The 24,152-nt window shown below is 40.5% G+C and overlaps 1 protein-coding gene across 2 annotated transcripts in view; it reads left to right on the forward strand.

Moving 5' to 3' along the window:
* The first annotated feature begins 8,221 nt into the window (after window positions 1–8,221).
* Window positions 8,222–24,152, forward strand: part of THBS4 (thrombospondin 4) — a 57,887-nt gene continuing 41,956 nt past the window's right edge. Inside the window, exons 1-2 of one of the 2 annotated variants that reach the window (XM_069096336.1) lie at window positions 8,222–8,590; window positions 12,037–12,240. In XM_069096336.1, the coding sequence (XP_068952437.1) occupies window positions 8,503–8,590; window positions 12,037–12,240 (292 nt within the window). In that variant the 5' untranslated portion in view covers window positions 8,222–8,502. The remainder of the gene's footprint in view (window positions 8,591–12,036; window positions 12,241–24,152) is intronic. The other variant, XM_069096335.1, reaches the window with a different exon arrangement.

Genomic DNA, 24,152 nt, shown 5'->3' on the forward strand with positions numbered 1-24,152 from the left:
TCACTAGGTAGGTATTTCTGTAATGATACATACACATGTTTGTTTGTTGTTGTTCAGTCATTTCAGTCCAACTCTTTGTGACCCCATGTGGGATTCTGAAGTGGTTTGCCATTTCCTTCTCCAGGGAATTTTATAGATGAGGAAACTGAGGCAAACAAGGTTAAGTGATTTGCCCAAGGTCACAGAGCTAGTAAGTATCTGAGGCCAGATCTGAACTCAAGAAAAGGAGTCTTCTCTGACCACAGCCAGGGCTATACCCACTGAACCAAATAAGTAAGGGTCATTATATCCTTATCCCAGTGCCCCAGGGAAAGTTAGCTTAAAGCCTAATTTGTGGCTCTCTTCTAGGATCTTCCCAAAAGAAAGAATAAAAAGGCATTTGACATATAGTGTAAATCAGGTGTTGGATGAGTATTTATTTTTCTACACACAAAAGATATTCTTAACACAGAAGGTTCTCCCAAACTATATCGACAGAAACACAAACAAGCAGCAATTAAAACTGTCATTAGACTCAGCTAGGAGTTTGGATAGTGGATAGCATGCTGGGCCTGGAGTCAGGAAGTCCTGAGTCCAAATCCAGACTTAGACATGTATTTTGCATCCCTAGCAAATACCGTAACCTGTCTACCTTAGTTTCCTCGTCCGCAAAATGAGAATAATAATAGCACTTACCTCCCAGGTTTGTTGTGAGGATCAAATCAGATATTTGTGAAGTGCTTTACTTTACAATCTTCAAATGCTAGATGTCATTATTATTAAAACAATCAAAGTATAAAGCATCCACTATGATTGCTGAATAGACATTTTACCCTTTACCTGGGCTCTTCACTGCCACTTCTCCCTACCCTTAGCCCCAAAGTAGACAACTCTTAGGAAACCAGAGCAGGGATTGGGCTCATTCTTTGGTCAATGACCATTTTTTCCATGAGAGCTGGAGCAGTTGCCCTAGTAATCATTGGACCTCTCCAACTCACAAGGTGACCTCTAAGCCTGGTGTCCATCTCAAGATCAATGATGGGCCACTAGGACCAGGCCAAGAAATATAAAGAGGGAGAGGCAGCCAGAGGCCACACAAGCTCACCTCTGATCCAGCTGCCACATGGAAGCAGTCAACAGGCAACCAGGGCAGAGAAGGGGACCATCCTTCCTCCATCCTCATGGGAATTTCCAGCGTTACATGATGCCGCCTGCTGGGTTGAAGGGAGACACAACTTGAGTCAGTCTTTTTAAAAAACTTTTTTAAAAAAATTCTAAACTCAAAAACGAAACAAAAAAAGGCGGGGGGCAGGGGGAGAGAAAAGCATTTTTATACACACAGGAAAACACGCAAAAAAGAGTTCTATATGAAACCATGAATCTCCATATTACACTCCTTACTTTTTAAAAGCATATAATAGATACAATGTTGATTTTAAAATGCTTCTGCTTGTGTGGACTTCTTTCTGTTCTATTCTGCATATTTAGAAGAAACTGTTTCAGTGTCTCTTCTTATTTTGGTATCACTATTGCTAACCTCTCCCTTTCCTCCTTGATCCTCCAATTAAACAAGACAAAAGAAGGGGAGGAAAAATTCCTTGTAATAGGCCTAGTAAAGCAAAAATGAATCCACACAGTGGCCATGTCCAAAAACATATCTCTGAACCTTGCATCAACTGATTTTCTCTGTTAGGATGAATAACATCCTGGGCCCCACAGAGACATGGTAAGTCATGCTTGGATCAGAGTTCTTGTCTTTCAAAAGTTTTTTTCCCCTTTACAGTATTGTCTTCATATAAATTGTTCCCCTGGTTCTTCTCACTTTACTCTGTATAGAGTTATACCACACAGGATATTCTGAAATTATCTCTTTCATTATTTCTTCTAGAGAAATAATATTCCATTACATTCATATGCCACCACTTGTTCATATATTCCCCAATTGTCTAAGAAGCAATCTAAGGGAGAGTTATTCATTTTAAATGTTCCATTGGATCATAGGCTCTTCCTGCTCAATGGCTAATAAGGGGATTGCTTTGTCATCCCCAGAATGCCCAAGTCCTTCAGTGTTGAATCACAAATGCCCATCTGGAAGCAGTCAATGATTAACAAAGAGGTGCATGAAACAAAAAAGTTAAGAACCCCTAATTTAATGTTCCTTTCCCTGTTGTTTCACAAACACCAAAATCTTCCCCATCACTTAAAAATTTTCCCTTGAGACTATCATTCTTTCAAGTAATTGTCTTATATGTCTTCTCCTTTTGATAGCCAAACTCCTAGAAAAACTCATCCAAAACTTGTCTTCACTTTCTCATCTGTCATTGACTTCTCAGCCTCTTGAAATCTGACTTTTAACCTTACCATTTGACTGAAATTTCTCACTCCAAGGCTATCAACAATCTCTTAATTACTAAATCTACTTGCATTTTTTTTTCATTCCTCTTCCTACTTGACTTCTGTAGCTTTTGACATTCAACTATCTTCTCTTTCTAAGTACACTGTACCCTCTTGGCTTCCAGGAGTATTGTACACTCCTGGTTCTTCTCCAGACAGTCAAATGGCTGCTCGGTCTCTTAACTCTCACCCTAACCCACCTCCTATCTCCTCATCATGGGTATTCCTCTAATACTTTGTCCCTTATCCTTCTTTTCAATCTATATATTTTCCCTTGAAGAGCTCATTATCTTCTGTAGGTTCCAATCATAATTTCTCTCCTGACCTCAAGTACCACATTGCTAATTATTTGTTCAACATCTCCACCTGGAAGTCCCTTCAACATATTGGAACCAAAACTCATTATCTTCCCTACAATTCCCACCCTCTCCAAACACCTCCATTTATTTTTTTTTAAAGCATTTGGGGTTAAGTAACTTGCTCAAGGTTACACGGCCAGTTATTTTGTGTGGGTGCCAAGTATCTGAGGCCAGAACCGATCCTGGGTCTCCCAACCCCAGGGGCTGGTGCTCTTACTCACTGTGCCACCTGGCCACCCCACACCTCCATTTATTTTAAAGACAACATCGTGCTTCCAGTCCCTCAAGTTAACAACCTAGAATTGTCCTTGACCCTTTCCTTTCCCTCACTTCTCATTTCCAATGAGTTGCCAAGTCATGTTAATTTTTACCTTCTCAATGCCTCTCATATCCATTTTTTATCTGTCCACTTAACTACTCCAGCCCACTACCTTTCACTATTACAATATGATCCTAAATGGCCTCCCTGCCTCCAGTTTATCTCCTCTTCAACCCATCCACTGATCTAGCTACCAAATTAAATCTAAGCACATTATTTATCTGATCAAAAATCTCCAGGGGTGCCGTACTGCTACAAGGTTAAAATCTGTGCTCCTCAGTCTGGCATTTAAAGCCTTCTGCAACCCAATTCCAAACTACCTTTCCAGATGTATTTCACATTACTCTTCCTTGTGTACTCTATGTACCAGCCAAACTGGCCTAATAGCTGTTCCCTGAACTTGGCATTCCCTATGATGTCTCAGTGCTCCTGTATGGGCTGCCCTCCCCAATGCCCTCCCTCCTCAGTTCTGCCTCTTAGAACCCTTAATTTATTTCTTTTCTTTTTTTTAAAGCAATTGGGGTTAAGTAACTTGCTCAAGGTTACACAGCCAGTTATTTCTGGGTGTGGTGCTAAGTATCTGAGCCTGGATTTGATCCCCAGGTCATTCTGACACTGGAGTCAGTGATCTTACTTGCTGTGCTACCTGGCCGCCCCCCCCCCTTAATTTATTTCAAAACTTAACTCAGGTGCCACATCTTAGGTAAGGCCTTTACTGGTGGCCCAAATTGTTAGTGCTTTCTCCTTCCTCAAATCACCTTATAATTACACTTGTCTAGTTACACATTGTGTCTCCTCGGTAGAACTTGGACCCCTCAAGGACAAGAGGGATTAGTTTTTCTCAGTGTATCCCCAATGCTTAACATAATGCTGACACATAAAAGAGAAATAAGCAATATTTTAAAAATTGAATTGAATCTCCTTTGCATATGTATGAATATAATGAAGGAAACACTGTAGTACCCATCAAGTACATAGAATCATGAATTTGGAAGGAATTTTTGAGCCCATCTAGTCTAACCTCTCTTATTTTATAGAAGAGAAAACTGAGTCCCAGAAGTTAAATAACTTATCCAAGTAAACTAGGGCCTTTCACTGAAATCATTGAAATGAGGGCTCTTCACGTCTGAGAAATTTTAAAATGAGGAGGAAACTTGATCACTTTTTCCTACACATTTAAATTCCTCAATGTGGTGGCGAATGGCTCTTCAAATGAGTGATTATGTGCTAACCCAAGAATCCACACTAGATAGAGGAAAAGGAAACACAGGTACAAGACATAAATAAATTTATTTAAGGATATTCTACAGACCAACTAAGGCCTCAGAAAGGCTAGAGATAAGATCAGGATTCTGCAGTCCTCCAAATGCGCACACCAATTAGGTTGGTGGTTTGGCAATTCCAATGATACTTCCTAGTTTTCCTTTTTTTGAATAGGTAAATGTGTTAGGGATGTTCTCTCCTTTTTTGGAGAGGTAATTCCTGGATAGTGATTTGTGGAAAGTGATATATTATCTGCTACCTTCAGAGCTATGCTTTGGGATATTTTTTTAAAGCAATTGGGGTAAGTAATTTGCTCAAGGTTACATGGCCAGTTATTATTTCTGGGTGTGGTGCTAAGTATCTGAGCCCAGACTCGATCCCAGGTCATCCCTGGACTCTGGGGCTGATGCTCTTACTCACTGAGCCACCTGGCTGCCCCTAAGCAATTGGGGTTAAGTAACTTGCTCAAGGTTACACGGCCAGGTGTTTCTGGGTGGGTGTTAAGTGTCTGGGGCCAGTGCTCTTACTCACTGTGCTACCTGGCCACCCCTGCTTTGGTATTTTTTAACACAGTAAGTGATAGAGGAGAATAAGAATATGCAAGTGGAATGTTCCATGATAGACTCAAGGTTGGCTAACAAAGGGGAACCTAGAAGGTATTGCCAGTGACAGAATGCTAATTGCTGGGGATATAAATACAAGCAAACAGAATAGGCCCTGCCCTCAATGAGCTTACATTCTAATGGAGTAGGGAGGGTATGCATATAGCAGCATGGTTCGGAAATGGCCAGGAAGTGGTATGGTGGCTTCATTCCACACAAGATAAGGTAAAAGCTCACCTAGAATATTTCAGGGTCTCCAAGGAAAAACTTGAGCCCCGATGGCAGGAGGTGGAGGAGGAAGAAGAAGATGGCAAGAGGACAGGTGGCAAACTTAAACCTAATAAATACTTGCTTTCTTCCTTCTCTTTTTTCCCTTTCTTTCTCCTTCCCTTCCCTGCTTTCTTCCTTCTGTCCTCACTCCTCTGTCCCTTTCTTCCTCCTTTCCTCTCTTGTTTTCTTCCTTCCCTTGTTTTCTTCCTTTCTTCCTTCCATTTGACTTTTATTCCTAGAAAAATTTTAGAATGCATTATTAAAGTGATAGTTATTAGACTGGGAAATGCTGTAAATATAACATATTTAGATTTTAGCAAAGCATCTTAAAAGGTCTCTCATGCTCTCCTTAGGGACAAGATGAAGAGATAGATGAAAGGACAGTTCAGTATATTTAGAGCTGGTTGAATGACCAAATCCAAAAGTGTCATCATTAAAGTTTCAGTATCAACTTGGAGGGACATCTTGAGTGAAGTTCCCTTGGGATCTGTCCTTGGTCGTATGCTGTTTCACCTTTTTATCAATGACTTGAATGAATTCATAGAAGGCATCCTTATCAGACTTGCATGTGACACAAAGCTGAGAGAGACAATGAATGTGTTGCAGGATCCAAAGGAAAATGGAGAAAGTTTCATAATATGAAATATAATAATGAAAAAAGGAAATTTTTTTATTTGTATTAAAAATCAGCTCAACAAGTACAGAATGCATGGCTAGACAATAATTTTTTAGGGTTGTAATAGAAAGAAACCTCAAGATATATCAGTAATGTGACATGGCAACTAAAAAGAGTTGTTGTTGTATCATTTTTCAGTCATGTCTGACTCTTGGTGACCCCACTTGGGGTTTTCTTGGCAAAGATGCTAGAATGGTTTGTCATTTCCTTCTCCAGCTCATTTTACAGATGAGAAAATTGAGCCAAAAGGGGTTTAAGTGGCTTACCTAGGATCACACAGCTAGTAAGTGTTGGAGGCCACATTTGAACTCAGGATGATGAGTCTTCCTGACTCTGGACCAGGCCCTCTATCCACTGCACCATCTAGAATTGCTGGACTGAATAAAGATAGATATGAGATCCAGAAAGAACAAACTAATAAATAGTTCTACTATATTCTTTCCTGATCAGACAGCATGTACAGTACTATGTTCATTTCTGGATCCCATAATTTGGGAAAGACTTAGACAAACTAGAGTACATCCAGAAAAGCTGACCAAGATGGTAAAAGGTTTGGAGACTATGCTATATTATGATGGGAAGTGGTCTTTATCTGCAGAAGGGAACAGTTAGAAGGTACAAGATACCTGTCTTCAACTATCTGAGGGGTCTTCACATGGAAGAGGGCTTAGGCTTGCTCTGCTTTATTCCAGAGAACAGAATTAGGGAGGTCTGAAGGAAGGGGGCACTCCCTTTTTAAAGTTCCAATGGGTCATCAGTCTTTTGCTGCAAAAAGAAGTTGTGGAGAGGCAGGTTTAGGCTTGATATAAAAGAAAAACTTTCTAATAATTAGAGTCTTACTAAAGTGGAATGGAACTACTTCAGGAAAGAGTGGGTTTCACACCTCAGAGGTCTTCAAACCAAAATTGGATGGCCACTGGTCAGGAATATGTTAGGAGCTGCTGCTGAACTAGATTGATTCTGAGGTCTCTTCAAACTTTGAGATTCTGTGATTATGAAATAGAATTCAGCTTAGAGGTAGAATTGACCATCAAATACATCCCAAAACTTCAATGTAAAATACTGTTTCTACTAGTTACTTAATGGGTCGTATGACATCAAATAGCCTGTTTCCAATGGGCTACTTACATGTGGCTTCAAAGTCACAGGTTCCCCACCCCTATGTGTGTGTAACTATCAATGATCTGTGTGTGATTTCTAAAATTATGGAAGCACAAGACCAAGGGTCTAATCACACATAGGACACCTACACCAAAGTTTCATCCCCTTGTGCCAACCCTCAGGTGCCAAGCATCTCCTTACTTATCTAGGCAGGTCCCCAGATAGCACATTGTCAAAAACTGGGCTCATACTGGAAGCCTTCACCTTTCCATCTTGGAAGAACCTAATGGAATCTATGCTCATCAAGGATAATCTTTGAGAATCCAGTGTCACCTCTGATGTTAGATTAGGCAACTATGAAGGAAAAAAAATTTTATTCACTCTAAATACCCAAGTATATAGCAGGACCTGAAGGGAACTATCTTAACAAAACCTTTGCTATGTGTGGTTTTAATTGTATTTTTTGAGTGCTATTCAAGCCATTCAATCTTTGATTTTTTTTTATGTTTTTAATGTAGCTATGACCTGTCCTGGGAATGACCATACCAGTGTTTGTGCAAAGAAATGGCACTCAGCTCTGTTAGGCAGGATACCTGGGAAGAAACTTTCTGAACTGATCACTGAAACCAGGAAATCGGAACAGCATATTTCAAGCCCTTCAGCTTCCTAATTCATCCTTTTATAGTAAGAAAGGACAATTAGAAAGTCAATGGGACAGGCACTAAGAAGGTACCAAGGGTGGAAAGAGGCAAGGCTGGTCGGAGTCTATCTGAGAGTGTCAGTTTCTCTCTCCTCTCTTAATTTCTATTCTTCCCCCTTTTTTCCCCCCACAAAAAAAAATCTTCTTCTTGTCCTAGTTTCCCCTTCCCTGCTTTCTTTCCTCGTTCTGTTGTTTCACTTAATTTCCTCTTTCCCTCTCCTTCCCTGAAACCACCGTCCTCTTGCCCCCTGTTTCTTCATTCATTTCCCACGTCGGTTCATTCTCCCGCTTCTCAAGGTAGCTCTTCCAATTCTCTTCTGGTGGCGTGCTTCTCCTGCTTCCCAGAACCCGTCTGCTTCCTTCACTTTCCCGCTCAATGCCCTCCCCAGTCTCTGGCCCCCATCTTTCCTCTGGCCCCCTTTTGCCTCTGGGCTCCTCCTGGGGTCCCTCCAGACCCGCTCTGCCCGCCCACCCCGCCCCAGCGCCTTCCAACTGGTGAAAGGAGAGTCGCAGCCAAGGGGGCTGCAACCAGCTTTGGTCCCTCCCCGAGAGCCTGGCCAGGGGCAGCCCGGAGCATAAAACAGCCCCGTTAGATGCTGAGCTCCAGTCAGAGAGAGCCTGTCTGGCCGGCCCTGTTCGTGCCACTGCTGAGCTTCTGTCTCCTCGACTGGAGGGGCTGAACTGCACAGGACAGCACTGGGGCAGGACACAGCCCCATTCTGAGCATCGTCCACCTGAGCTGCTCCAAGACCGATATACTCAGGTACAGACACAGAGAATATCTGGGCTGCTGTGCCCTCTGCTCTGATCACTGGCCAACTAAATCAGGAAAAGGCACTATGTTGGCCACACGCAAAGCTGCCTTCCTCTTCCTACACATCCTCTTCCAGTCCTGGCCAGGCTTTGGAGCCCAGGCAGCACCTCAAGGTAAGTAGGCGCAGGCACAGTCTCTGGGCTGGGGTTGGGCTGAGAGTTTGCCACTAAACTACGAGTGGGTTCTGATCAACAGGCAGACATAAAACCAAATCACCCTATTCTAAAGCTTGCCACGGGTTAACTGAACCCGGTAATTCTTAATTCCTGGTTCTCCATCTCTTCCATCTCCCTTAAGTCGAAGTTTAAGAAGATGCTATTAGCAGCAACAATCATGTAATCAAAATTATGTCTAAGATCACTAAAGTCCCGTCCATCTCTAAAACTCTGTCTCAAGAAGTGATTATGAAATAATCAGACATTCCTACAATGGGAAGGTGTTTGTTTCATGGGAAGGGGTGGGGAGCAGGGGTAGGAATACTAAATTTGGGGGTAGGGCCAATATGAAAACACCTGGTATTTTCCTCAAAAGTTTTCTTTAAAAAATTAACAGTCTGCCAAACATCTTTTCTTGTGCTTGTTCAAATCAGTTTTTCTCCTCAGAGAGAAGTTTGAGTATTCCTAATTTTCCCTTCCCTGCCTAGCCCTTGCCCCCATAACTTTTTGGACATCCTTATGAATAAAGTTTGTAGATCTTCTGAGATATGGTATGCCCCTGAGAAATGCTTTCAAAGATGGCCATACCCATTAACCCCTCCAAAGTGTCTTCTCCTCTCATTTCTGCACTGCCAACTCCCCTATCCCCTCCCTGGGTGAGCACAGTGAACCCTAGGGCTCACCTGGGATTTGAGAAGAGCTAAGTAATTGGTCTTCTTTTCCCTTCATGGAGAGATAATAATATTCAAATGCAACTGAAAAATCAGACATCAAACCCTTTGTTAATAGAAGTATGAAGTAGGTAAAGAGCTGTTTAAGAAAATTAATACAAAACTCAAAAAGATAGAATTACTTAAGTAGGGAGAGCTAATGGTAAATGTTATATGCTATCCAGCCATGGCCTTCATCTGTCTGAAGTTGGTACCAGGCTTAGATCATCACTGTACTGGAAAAATAAAACAGAAGGGGGAAAAAAAACAACACAAATTTTAAGGGAAAGCTTCTTTATGCATGAGGTCTCAGAATATCAATATTTCCAAAACAGAGTCAGTAAAATCTATATTCAGAGTTCTTTAGCCCCCCAATAACCTGGGCACTCCTGTATTCACCTATTTAAATTCAGGGTTTCAACAAACTGCCCTGCTGGACTCCAGGCTAGGCAATCAGAAGTTGTGGTTTAAGAGTGCACTGGATCTCTGCCTTAGTGTTTGGAAAACCTATTTGAAATGCTCAGTAACTTGCATTCTTTGTGACCTGAGCTTCTGAGTGAGGAAGCTTTCCTCCTTATATAACTCAAAAGAGATTTCATTACTGCAGAAGTCATTTGGCAGGTCACAAGTGAGATACATTTATAGATTTCATGTTTGATAGTTTATAAATTCTCTGTCTGGGTAGCCCTTACTCCTTTTTGACAAAATAATGGTAGGATTATTTTATGGAGACTTAGACAAAGCATACGCAACATAAAATGAAAATGGTAATTATCTGCTTAATTTGATCAATGTAAACTCTCAAATGCCAAACAGATTTATCTGAAGTTTCCTATTTACAGTTGAATAAATTTATTAGGTTCTTTTCCGTTCTGAAAATGATGAAAATATTAAACTAGAAAGTCCCTTTTCCCTCTGAGCTTTCTAGAAATACACAACGTACTAGTTGAATTCACTTGAGAACAGAAATTTTGCCTCTCACCCAGGAGGTAATGCTTACCTTGAGGGCTAACCTTAGCAATGGAATAAATGTATAGGGGCTCATTTCCTCTTCAAAACACTCGGGGAGCTCAGCAGTAATTAATCACCACCATGCCCCCATAAGAGAAGAAAACTCAATGGTGAAGATGAAGGGAACTGAGATTTTTGCCCAAGGTAAGTCACAGAGGAACTTTGGTGAAAAGCAAGAACATAAATCAAATGTGTTTAGTTTTGAGGGTGATCCTTGAACTTTAAGATTACAGAGACTCTCTTTAGAAAGTGGAACCTCCTGTAGTGAAGTTTTAAACAGTATTGCCTTGTTCTCCCTCGCCTCTACAGGTGGAAGTCTCAAAATTCCATTCCTCCCCAGATTTAAAAGATTCCATTCCCTTTTTTCTGAAACATGTTAGGTAGCAGCCTTCATGTCCTGCCCAAAATTCCCTCATACCACATGGAGAATAAATTCTAGACACTGGGTCTGCATGTGAATTGCCACTTTTGCACTAGACGGTGTGTATTTCCTTTCCTTGTCAAAGCACTGTTTGTTTTCAGTGCATATCCTATCAATCCAATTTGAAATCTGATTGTTTTTTGTCTCCTAAAAAAATAATTTGACTTCTTAATAATTCTCAATGGAGTAGATTTTTTAAAGGAACCAAGAGAAGTTCTCCAATGGTACAGGCTAGTAGAGCCTCAATTTAATGCTGTTTCCTCCTGCTTCATAGTCTGTGAACATACTTAGCTCAATGATACAACTCAGTCTTTGAAAGTGCTATTGGCTAGTTCCATCTGAGTTAGGGCACACTCAGAACTGGAGACAATGAATGGTTCCCCTTTGGTGTGTAATCTATCTGTAAAGTCTCTGCTGCCTCACTAGATTGATGGACTGTTTTCTCCAATACTTTCAGGATCATAGATTTTTGAGCTAGAAGGAAACTTAAGGGGACCATTTAATCTAGCTTTCTCCTTTTATGGACAAACTGAGAATTAGTGAAGTGAAGGCATTTGTTCAGGCTCACACTGGTATTAAGTAGCAGAGCCAGGGTTCAAATCCAAGACCTTTGGCTCCAAACCTAGAACACTTTCTCTACTCTGCCTCCCAGGTTGCTAGGGTTCCTCCTTTTCCAACCCTGAGTTCAAGCTTGGGCTAGATCTGTGGGATCATCAGAATGGGTAGCCCCTTCACTGACTCAGATCTCAAAACCCTCCATGCCTTGGTTTACAGTCCCCGTGAGTTGTTGTCCTCTCCCCAAGTCACCACTGGGTAGTGATGAGTGTCTCCAAACCACCCAAGGACTGAATCCCATGTTTTCCCCCTCAGGGGCCAGTGCCCCGTGTTTCCTAGGTCAGTCCTGTCTCTCTTTGCTGCTGCTGCTGGCCTATACTTCTTTAATTCCTCTTAAAGCACTGCTGTTGAGACACTGACATGGGCAGGAAGGACCTATGAAAGTTTTGCAGGTGGAGAAAGGGGATTACAAAACTGGTCTAATGCATTAAATTACCATACCGTTATTTTCTAAAACAACGCTAGTGATTCAGCCTTGTAATAGGACTCATTATTTACTCTGGGCAAGTGAGCAAAGAGCTAATTGTTAGAGGGTCACCCAGTATCTGGCCCCAAGGCACAGTAGTGAAAGGTTAGGTTCCATTCTGCAGGAACGGTACTGCTCAGGGGTTAATGCCCTATTTAAGTTTCCCGTTGCTTTTTTACAGTCTTCGATCTCCTTTCACCTTCAAACCAAAAACTGGTTACAAGTTTCCTGAAACCAATCCTAATGGATCCCACCCTGAATGAGGTCTACGTGATTTCAACATTTAAGCTGCAGACAAAAAGTTCAGCTACCATATTTGGCCTTTACTCTTCATCAGATAACAGCAAGTATTTTGAATTTACAGTGATGGGACGATTAAACAAAGGTAAGCATGGGCATGGGGGGCTAGGGAGGTGGGGATTCAATTTAAAAATTTTCTAGGCTTGTGATCTTACACTCCATGTCCCAGAGGGGAGATTGTATTCCTTACATTTTTCTTCTCACCCAAGATTAATTTCATTTCCCACTGCCTATTTATTCATTGAGACCAATTTTCCCTAGTGCATATTTGGAGGACATGAGTTCATAGAATGAGACTGGAGGGGACCTCAGAAGCCATCGACTTAAACCCCCTCATTTCACAATGAGAAAACAATTATAGGAAGGTTAAAGGACTTGTTTCAGATCAGTCATAGAAGTAGGAAACAGCAAAGGCAGGTTTTGAACTCTAGTCTTCTCACAGCTAGGTGGCACAGTGGAGTCAGCAAAACCAGAGTTCAAATTCAACCTCAGACACTTACTAGTTATGTGATCTGTTTTAAGTCACTTAACCCTGTTTGCCTCCGTTTCCTCATCTGGAAAATGAGCTGGAGAAGGAAATGGCCAACCACTCCAGTATCTTTGCCAAGAGAACCCCAAGTGGGGTCACGAAGCGTCATATACAATGAACAACTTCTGACTCTGAATCCTTTTTACTGTGTTGTCTCCTCCTTGGCAAGAGATGAAAAGAAGGAGGAAAGCAGAAATGTTTCCCATTATACAGAGATGCTATGTGACTATTAACTCAATTGTTGCCCTGGGGGCTCAGTCCTGATACGATAACCCAAAGGACTGAGCTATAGGGACTGCTAGTGGCTTATAGATAAGGCCACCTGGAAGAGGGATTCTGTTCTCCCCTCAAAGTGAGTGGCTTAACAGTGTCTCCTCTCTTAGGAGTTTGTAGCGGCAAGCACCCCAAGCGTCCTCAGGGTTTGCTGCCAACACAGGTTCTTGGATCTGCTTTGTTAAAGGAAAGCAACTCAAAATGGGTTAACAAGCTTACTTTAATCAGTCAAACATATATCGTTTACCTCGTTCAGGGGAAAAAGGTCAGCACCCCAAACTTCAAAGTATACAGGCAGAAGTATCAAGACAGAAACAGATCAAGTAGACAGCTTTCCAAACTGTCCAACCATTACATCCATACCAAATCAACATCTGGGTTTCAACAGCTGGGTTTTTCAAAGCCGGGGGTCTCTGGACAACAGCTTCCCAGAATCCATATCAAATCACAGAACACTTCTCAAAGTGAGCCCCAAAACAAAGCTACACATCAGGGCTTATATAGCCTTCTCCTGGCTCAGAGAATGTAACAACCTTATTGACTCACTGGCCAATCAAGAAGAATCTACTGAAAAACAAGCCTCCCACCCCAGGCTCCAGGTGCACTTTAGCCTAAGGGCAGGGAAGATCTTCAAATTTACATTCCCATTACACCTCTCTTAGCACTTGAGTAGTTCCAGTAATCTGGAAACAGCATCCCCCTCCCACTCCCACCCCATGCATGTACACAGGCATGTACACACACACAAACACACACACACACACACACTCCACACTACAGGAACTTCTTCCTTTCTCCTCCTCCTCATCCATATAAATGAGCTACAAGAACCTTCCTGGGCTTGAAGGAGAAAACAAATTTCAATCCAAGGATTTGTGCTGATTATCTCAAGACCCCTTTGCCTCATAAAGTAAATGCACCCAATCAGGCAACATGTTTCTTGTTTTGTTTTGTTTGCTGTCCAAGAGAGATGCTCCAAGGGCTCCTGAAGGGTTCCCAAAGAAACTAGGAACCTGATTTCCTTTTTCTAATCCCCCTACTTCACCCCCTAGGACTACACATGTCTGATTACTAGAGAATGTCACAGATACATGTATTCTCTGCCTTACACACATAAATAAATAAAGGCAAAATTTGTCTCGTTGACCCTGGTAAGATTTGATACTTTGGTTTACCCTTATAACATAGACATTACCAGTGTTATAGACTCTCTTGTAGAGTCATTCACTGAATGATTTATTCCCTAAGCTTGGGAAAGTAAAATAATTAAGTAACCATCAAAGGATCTTATGGTGATCACAGTGTTTGAGGTGAAGGAGACAGTGAGTCTCCACTCATCTTTTAGTGATTTAATTCCAGGACCTGTCTCTCCCTCTTTCTTTCTACACATACCCCATGACTCCATTGGCACAGGTACACATATGTACGCACACACACACCCCTTCATGCATAGTGCACCAGAATGGTTTGTCCACCCTCTCTATCCATCCCTCCTCTCTTCTTCTAAACCCCACTTTTGGTAAAAAAAAAAAAAATAGTGTTAAGGGCAATAGGGAACAGTACAAGGGAAACATGGGAAACTTGGGCACGTGGTCATAATTAGCAGGAACCATTCCAATTCCTTTTTTTCCTCTACCTTAAGTAGCAACAAGAACATAATTAAGTTCATTCCGCTGCCTCAAACCAACATAAGATTGTTAGGACTCCAGTAAACTGAGGGTAGCCCTAATACAGTAACTACATTCTCAGTACAAGACCATCCAGACTAGAATAGAGGAAAGAATGATGGTTTTGGAATCAGGAGACCCAGGTTCAATTTCTGGCTCCGTGGCCTTAAGTCAATCACATTACCCCTCTGGCCTCAGTTTCCTCATCTGTAAAAGGAGTAGATTAAATGAGATGAGCTCTCAGGCCATTTCCAGCTTTTCAGCTGTGATCCTGTGCAGGCAGAAAGAAATGTTTCTTCTCACCTATAGCCTAAAGGGGCAATGGGAAGAATGAAGTTTCAGGAGCAGAAATCACAGGTCCTAAGTTCAAATCTCAGCTCCGCTATTTACTCGTTGTGTGTCCTTAAAACAAGTTGCTTCACCTTTTTTTTGGAGGGGGGCAGTGCTCATTTGTGATCAAGCAGTTGCACTAAACCTTTCCTAATGTTCTTTCCAGTCCTGCATCTCTGAGCCTATGGCAGGCAGACTTTTATAGGTTTCTATGGTAGGGGGAAAGTGAGGTTTTGCTCCCTGATCCCACATCCTGTCCCTCCTTCCTGGTTATGGGCTACCCACAAGTGCAAAAGTGGCAGGTTTACCTTCTGTACCATTCCATACTGAGTTGTTATACTCCATGGAATTGAATCAGGATTTTCTTAAGAAAAAAAATCATGATTAATCTGATTTATGTGGAACTAGAAAGGCACATATTTCATCCTCTAAACTAATATGAGGCCTTCACATCAAGATTGAAATTTTCAGTGATGTGGATGGAGAGAAGTTCTGAATGGCCACCGCTGAACCTCTATGCCATAGCACCATCCTCCATATGTAGCATGTGCTTAATAAATGCTTGTTTCCTTCTCTCTCTCCTTTCCAGAGCTCCCTCCTTTTCTTCCTTTTTTCTTCCTTCCTTTGTGGTTCTCATTCCAGAGCTCTAAAGAGAATGATTTCTGTTAAGATTCTAAGTAGAAAACTAACATGTCTTTTCTTGGTCCTCTGCTCTGAAAATCAAGTGACTGTTTAGTATAAACATTCTCTGCCCATGTAGTCAGATTAAAGTAGCTACAATCCATGGAGCAGATAGAGTCAGAAGCTTTGTGACAGCTATGAAATGAGTTACATTTGAAGAATGCTAGAGATTTAATTAAGTAAAATGAAACAGGATGTGATTAGGAAATTCTTAGATGGGAGACCTGGACGAGGATAGCTAAACAATCTTAACTTGGTGCATTTTGTTTTTTCAAAATAAAACCCTATTACAGGCCTGGGCAAATTGTCACTCATGTTCTAAGAGCCCAGAAGTAAGTAGATGTGGCATAAGAGATGCCTTAAAAATTTCGGAGAAGGTTCCATGTACTACTTATGTTAACATGTTTACTGAAAGGATCTGGGCCTGACACATGATTGGTTCCATAATACCAATTACTAATTCTTGACCAATTATTAAAGTTTAGTATTAAGTATATAGGACTACATATGCTGTGGTCCCATTACTCACTTCTGTGGTCAAATGACATCTAGAATCCTCTGCCCACTTCTGAGCATCGCATTTTAAACATGTTATCTTGTTTTTTATGGATGCCTTTTATTTTTACATTGCATTCATTTCTGCATAAGTCCCTTTCCCTCCCCTACCCAGTAAACTAGCCGTTGTAACAAAGATTTTTTTTTTAAAAAGAAGGGGGAAACTTCGGTAGAAATAACTAATATGAGTACCAGATCTGACAGTCTAGCAATATCACCATTATTCTCCATGTGTGCAATGGTTAGTGAAAAGATTAGTATAAATTTCCCAACTCTTCTTTAGGGACAAATTTGATCGTTTTAATTACATAACATTTGGTTTTATCTTTGTGCTTCCATTTACATTGCTGTCGTCATGGTGTATATCATTTTCCTGGTTCTATGGATTTCACTCGGCATCTGTTCACATGTCTTCCTGTATTTTTCTGAAATCTTCATGGCCATTGTTTCTTTTATGTACCAGTAATGATCCGTTATATTCATGTACCACAATTCCAAGTTGATAGGCACCAACATTGTTCCCACTTCTTTCTTAACACTACATTCTAAGAGACATTGACAAACTTGAAGGTGTCTAAAAGGAAGCAACTGCCATGGCAAAATGTCTGGATAAGGATAGGAACTATGATTTCACTGGTATAGGGAATTTCCAGGTGAGGGAACTCCCAGTACCAATGTGAGTCAGCACTTTCTCTGTAACTTATACTCTTAAAATTTCCTAGAGCACTGAGACAAAATAAGTGACTTGTCCAGGCTCACATTAGTTTGTTGCTGTCCTTCTCAATCAAAGAGGACCAAAATGACATCAAGTTGTCAGAGTCAATATATAGAACGTCCAACGATGGCTGACCAAACCAACACAAGCTGGGAAGACGACCACAGGCTGGGCACGAATAGTCCATGTGAACATTTGGGAAGGAGATGTTTCTGAATTTGCACATTTCATGTTTCTTTTGAACTCTTGCAATTCTGCTTTGCTCACAGAGCACAGTGTCTTCTTTGATGTAGGCACACCATGCTGAACAGCCAGTGTCTCCCGTGTCTCACAATCAATACCAAAGTTCTTCACAGAGACCTATGGTGCATCTCAACTATCCCAGGCTCACACAGCCAGTATGGGTTAGGGGTAGGATTTGAACCCAGATCTTCCTGGCCTCAAGGTGTCTTTTTCTCTACTACACCACAATGCCTCTGTCTGGAAATGATGTAATTTGGGGAACACTTTGTGGGACTAGGAATATTTAGCCTAGAGAAGAGACTTGGATGGAACCTAGTATAGTAACTATCAAATATTTAAAGGTCTCTCATGTAATTTCATAGAACAAAATTAGGAGCAATGGGTGATACTCAAAGGGGAGAACTTTTTGGCTCAATCTAATAAAATACTTTCTAACTATTCAAGTTTTCCCAAAATGGTGTGAGATCATTAATATCTCTGTACTGAAAGTCTAAGCAGAAATTATATGACCACACATGTGACAAGGATGTGGGAGAAGGGAGCCCTAGATAGATTGGGAGGTTTGTCTGGATCAGAAGATCTTAACCTCTTTTGTGTCACGGACCCTTGTGGAAGTCTGGGGAAGCTTAAGGACCCCTTCTTGGAATCAAGTTTTTAAATGCATATATATGCGTTTATATACACATATATATGTACATTTGTATATGTATTTGCAAAAGAAATCAATTATATTGAAATATAGTTTATCAAACTATTAAAAAGCTCTACATTCAGGGGATCCCCTGAAATCTATCCACAGTCCCCTGGGGAGTGCATGGCCTCTAGGTTAAGAACCACTGTTGTAGATAGTCTACCCCTGAGGTCTACAGAACCTTTAATATTCTACTCTTCTGAGATTCAGTTCACTCTACCCTTGCTTAATGAGCTTTGTACATGCTCTAGAAAATTCCACTTCCAATTCTAACTCTGCATCCGTCCTTCATTATAATCTTCACCTAGATTGTAGGCCCTAAAAAACAAAGTGATAATGATAAGTCTCATTTTCATGTTGTGTAAAATGCATTAATTAGTCATCACAAATATAAAGCATTGTACCTATCTGAAATACTACTTTCCATATTTCCTTTCCATATGTTTTATTTTGATTATGCATATTTATATTACATAGCACTTAAGCATCTGTTCAAACCACTATAAGTGACTATTTTTTAATGTACAGGATTTTTTATAATTTAATGTAGCTGGAAGATTAACATAACTTTCAGAAATATGAATTTGGTGATTTTCCACTTATGTTTGATTGGAAGGCATAAAAATTGCCAAGGCAGAGCATAGGGGATGTAGAAATATCATTCAAACAAGAAAAGCCATCACAAGGGGTGAGAAAAACAATAATGTACCTTTCAAAAATATGTTGTTGTTGAGTTATTTCAGTCATATCCGACTCTCCATGACCCCATTTGGGATTTCTTGGTAAAGATACTGGAGTAGTTTTCCGTTTCCTTCTCCAGCTCATTTGACCTATGAGGAAACTGAGGCAAATAAGGTTAAGTGACTTGCCACTTAGACACTAGTAAGTGTCTGAAGCCACAGTCAAACTCTGGTCCTCCTGATTCCAGGGCTGGCATTTTATCACTGTGCCACCCAGCTGTCCTATTTAAAACACACATTGGTCCAATATAAGGAGGAACACAAGAATACAGTGATGATAAATGTGAAGATGCATATGCCACTTCAGAGGAGCCTGAGTCAGATGTCAAGTGGAACACCAAATGCCTGCCCTAAGAGTGTTACCTAAAGACCAGAGCTTTCTGAATTCCTTTTGTCCAGGGACTCTCTTTTGCCTTTCTCTGCATCCTCAGTACTTAGCATAGCATCTGCAACATAGTTGTTGTTCAGTCATCCAGTCGTGTCCAACTCTTCATGACCTCATGGACCATCACATACCAGGAACAACACAGTAGGTATTCAAAAAATGCTGAGTTGATTGAGTAACTGTTCAAATAGACAGAACATTATCCTTTCATAATACAGTCAGTTCCCTGGAACTGGTCTATACTATTCTCTTATTTTGACATTCTATGTCTTTTCAATAATTTCTTAGAGCAGCTCTTGGTCCAACCTTCATAACATATTCACTTAGCCATTTTCTAACTCCCATCCTAATCATCTGCATCATCTTAACTCCCACCTCCAATAGACTGTAAACTCCTGGAGGGTAGCCACTGTGCAATTTTTCATTGTCATCTCCACACAGTGTCCTCTACATAATAAAGTGCTTCATAAATGTCTGTTGAGTTGAGTTGTTGTCATGAAATTAGCCCCAGGATTAACAGGTATGTACAGATAGTAAGCTTTTAGGGGTTGAAAGATGTTAAATAAATAAATCAATAGAAAAATTTTAAATTATGTTTTATTTATGTTTATATGTAATAATTATAAGAGTGGAGGAGGGCATGCTCTCATCCACAGAAACCCTTACTTTATATTGGCACTAGGCAGTTTTCTGGAATATCTATTCAGAGAGCTTTATCTGGGTAAGCCACAGCTTTCCAAGCTGTGAACTATCAGCCCAAGTAACTGAAATGGCCCAAACAGGACCTAACCACATCAGGTTTGGGCTCTCTTTGTACACATGTGAATGGGATCTGATTCTGGATCCCACAGCTCCTAGCCTTTCCCTTTAATGCAGATGGTTTCTGCCTAGAGAGACAAATAATTATAATAATATATTAATCTCTCATGGCTCAGCCCCCATCCCATTGAGATTCTAATCTCCTTTCCACCTTTAAGTGACCTGAAAGGATTATATTGAAAGTCACTCCTATATAAGTGACAGTCTATTTTTACAAAAGGATAATTAATACTAACAAAGTATAGAATTTGGAGTCCAGAGAAGTAGGGCCACTCCTTGGAAGAATCTGAAATTTCCCAGATTCATGATAATGAAATTAACAACGTTCGTTTTAAAATGATGGAATGACAGACAACCACAATTCCCAGTGAGGTCTGAGTTCTTACTTCCACCCTCACAGATTTCTGATACTGGTGTTTCCCAGGCCCAAACTAATGCCTTTTTAGGGAAGCAGCTTTCAGTGCCCTAGTCTCAAAGTCTCATGGAGAAGGGTAGAAAAATCACCCTACAGCCATCTTGCTCCTGTAATATTGTAATACTGTCCAAAGAAGAAATGGAACCCTTTTCCTTGTTCCACCCCACCTTAAGCCCCAGTCTTCACTCAAGGGAGCACCATACTTTGTAAAACAGGTACTGGGTACCAGGTAAATTTACCCTGGTAAATCGGGGGAAAACTTTCATCTCTAGTCCATTGTTTCGCTAGGCTGATCAACAGATGTTTTCACAGTCTCATCACCAGAGATTCCAAGGTTGGGCGCAGCCTCTGGCTTCTCCCAGGATTGTTGCAAAGCCGGGGAGCAAGATGCCCCAAACAAGCCAAAAAAGGGACCATGCCTCAAAGCCAAAAAAAAAAAGTATCCCATGCTTAAAGCCCTCTCTATTACCACCCCCTCTCGAAAGCTCAGGACTCCCCTGGATTTCTTTCCTCACAGTTCAACATCAGAATAACCTTAGGCAATTACTTTGAGGTTAAATATCCTGGGAATTCAACTCCACACTATCTTTTTTTTTCCTCTGGAAACTAGCAATGGTAAAAAAAATGCAGATAAAAAGCAAAATCTGGCCAACTGGTAGTCATTTAAAAATAATGATAATAATAACAGCTAATATTTGTATAATGCTTTAAGGTTTGCAAAGTATTTTCCATATATTTTCTCATTTGATAAATAAGAGTTGATACACACATTCTCTAGTTTACAGTCTCATAGTCTATAATTATGACTATATAACCATTGGATGATAAATTTAGAGCTGGACAAGTTATTATAGGGCATCTGGTACAACTCATTCATTTTACATTTGAGGAAACTGAGGTCCAGAGTAGTCAACCAACTTATCCAAGGGTACATGGGTAGTGACAAAGCCAGAATTAAAACTCAGGCTTTAGTCCTAACTCCAAATTCAGCACTCTTTCCAATGTACTACTTCCTGGCATCCAGTATTAAGAAGATATCTCTGTGGTATCCTTATGATACAGATAAAAATATATTATAATGTGTAATTAAAATTTATTACTATAATAATACCCACAATTCATATAGCACTTAAGGTTTATGAAGTGCTTTTCCATACATTATTTTATCTGATCCTTATTCTTATGAAGCTACAAATTACATCCTTCTCCTAGCTGAGGGTAAGCAGCTGTAAATTGTTGCACAGACCTCCTTTGGTCGGGAAAGAACCAAAACAAAGGAAATGAGAGCTGACTAACCCACAGCTGAAGAAACACACTTGTACCCAGTACCTGTTTTCCAAAGTATGGTGCTCCCTTGAGTGAAGACCGGGGCTTGGGGTGGGGTGGAACAAGGAAACGGGTTCCAGTTCTTCTCTGGACAGCATACATTTGGTTCCACTACTTCCAAAGGGGTAGAAATCATTCTGGTCCACCCTCTGTTGATTTTCTCAGTTGATTTACCCCTCTGTTCCCCCTCTGAAATGGTTGATCTATCTGTTATTAGGTCTAGTGTCCCAGAAGATTAGTCAGCAATGAATAGTAAGGTTTCAGATTAAGGGAATCCTATTTACTGTTCAGATTTCCTTCAGGAGCCCATGGATATGTGTTGGGATGAGGTGGGACCAAGTGGAAAATTAGAAAGGTAGAGAATGGAAGAGGGAGAAGAATTATTCTGATTCTTCCCCGCCCCCCCCCCCCACAACTGTGGTCTATGGAAAGTCATCTTTTATAATGAAGAATTTTTTTCAAAAGAGTTCAGCAAAACTAACCAACATATCAGCTGAATCTAACAATCTGCATCATGTTCCATACCAAAGCCCTCCAGCTCTGCAAAGAAGCAAAGTTATATTCTTCATATCCTTTCTTTGCAAGCATGCTTGATCATTATAACACAGTGTTTGTTTTTGATATATTGTTATTTTTTCTACTTGGATGTTGGGATCATTGTGTATTCAGTTTTCTGGTTCTGCTTTACTTTGCATCAATTCATAGTAAGTCTTCTGCAGTGAGGGATTTAACATGGTTGACTAGGTAAGTTTCTTACTGATGAATTTGTGTTACTTAAAAGGCACTGATTGGATAGACCCAGACATTGTTTTCTAAGGACTTATTATACACAGGAACAATTTTCCCTTTAAACTCAGTCCTGATGTATCTTGTTGTAAAGAACATTGGACTTAGTGTCAGAATACAAGAATTTGAATCCTGGTTCTACCACTGTATATATGATGTATGACCTTAGGCAAGTCATTCAGCCTCCCTGAGCCTTAGTTTCTCCATCTACAAAATTGAGATAATAATGTCTACCCTAATGGTCTTAAAGTATTAATGTAAGGCTCAAATGAAGATGATGGTTGTGAATTGATATTAATAGTATAGTAAAGTCAGTTATTAGTATCCCTCAATAGGAGCTTCATAGGTAAAAGGGACCTCAGAGTTATACAGTACAAAATCTTCCAAAGTTTGAGTTTTATTTACACCAAAGTGCTAATTCAATCTCTACTTAAAGATCTCTTGATTTGGGAAGCTCATCGTGTTCCAAGGCAGCCCATTTATCTTAGTCATAAACAGGTTGTAGCCCTTTAATAGAATGTAAGTTCCTCGAGGGCAAGGACTGTCAGAAATTTTTTTTAAAGGAATGAGTGTATATCCTCGACCAAAATGCAAGATCAGGCATAAGAGAGGAAGTGAGCCATTTCACTGAGCATGTCTATCACAAAGATGGCCTTTTACCTCTGGGATAGAAACTGGTCGTGGCAACCATCACCCATTGAGAGCATTTGAAGGTGGAATGGCTATGTGACCTAGTCAAGAACAGTATGTAGTTATGAATTGTCTCCTCTACTTTTAGGAAATTGGCCAGGTTATGAACCCGGATACTTTGACACTGAAACTAGCTCTGAAAGACTGTAGGAGTGTTCTAGAAATAAAATGTCATAGACTAGTATTAATATAGGCTCTATTGAGTTTGGAAATTTATCTCCAGTGGCTCTCTGTTGCTTCTATAGAAAAATATAAATTTTTCTATATGACATTTAAAGCCTTTCACAACCTGGGCCTACTCTGCCTTTCTAGACTTTTTGTACATTATTCTCCTCCTCTCAGTGATACTGGCTTATTTACTATTCCGAGCCCTCCCAGGATAGCACCAGGATTTCAGCAGAAGGAGTGAAGGGCCAGGTGAACCCTTCCCTCTGCTTGTTTTTTCGAGACTACCATAGGGACAAAATTTTGGCAGCTTCTAGCTGTCATCTAGGCCTGCTTGCCTGAGGAGGGTAGAGTGACCCTATGAAGAATTTTCTTGGTGTCAATGCATTTGATTTAACTGTCTGATGCTGAGCTCATATTACCCATATTATATAAAAACTCAGCACATTTCCTTTGGAATTTTTGGAATGAACTTCTGCAAAGAATGTGAATATGAACGACCTTCTGAAATAGGTTGCAGCGTAAGAGTGTGCCAGAAACCATGCCCAGTGGTTGCATAAAGAGAAATGACATTTGGAAAAAAATATCCTATTATATTGGCAACTTTTTTTAGCTCAACTATGCATATAAATTTGTAACAGAATTCCTTTCTCAACATATTTTAATATGAAATATCAATACTAATGGAAATAATTTTTTGAATTTAAAAAATCACAGAGCAAAAAATAAAAATAAGAAAGCTTCTGTCCTGGTCATGGTCAATCAGGCCAGATAAGATTTGGGTTCTCATCACAGTCAAATTTCCTCTACAAGGATAGACTATCCTTTTAACTCCATTGTCTGGTTTTAGTGTAAAGCTGTCCTGAGCAATGTATCTGGCAATCCTGAGAATGGAAGGTGACCTTGCTTGAGTCTCACTAGATGGCTGGGCTGTGAGGTACCAGTTGATGGATGTCTGTTTTTCCTTGGAAGAAAGCATTGCAGCTT

The sequence above is a fragment of the Petaurus breviceps genome, unplaced genomic scaffold (genome assembly GCF_028583685.1).
Source record: "Petaurus breviceps papuanus isolate PSGF00001 unplaced genomic scaffold, PetGlider_PUasm1.0 229, whole genome shotgun sequence".
In the NCBI taxonomy this organism is placed as follows: Eukaryota; Metazoa; Chordata; class Mammalia; order Diprotodontia; family Petauridae; genus Petaurus; species Petaurus breviceps.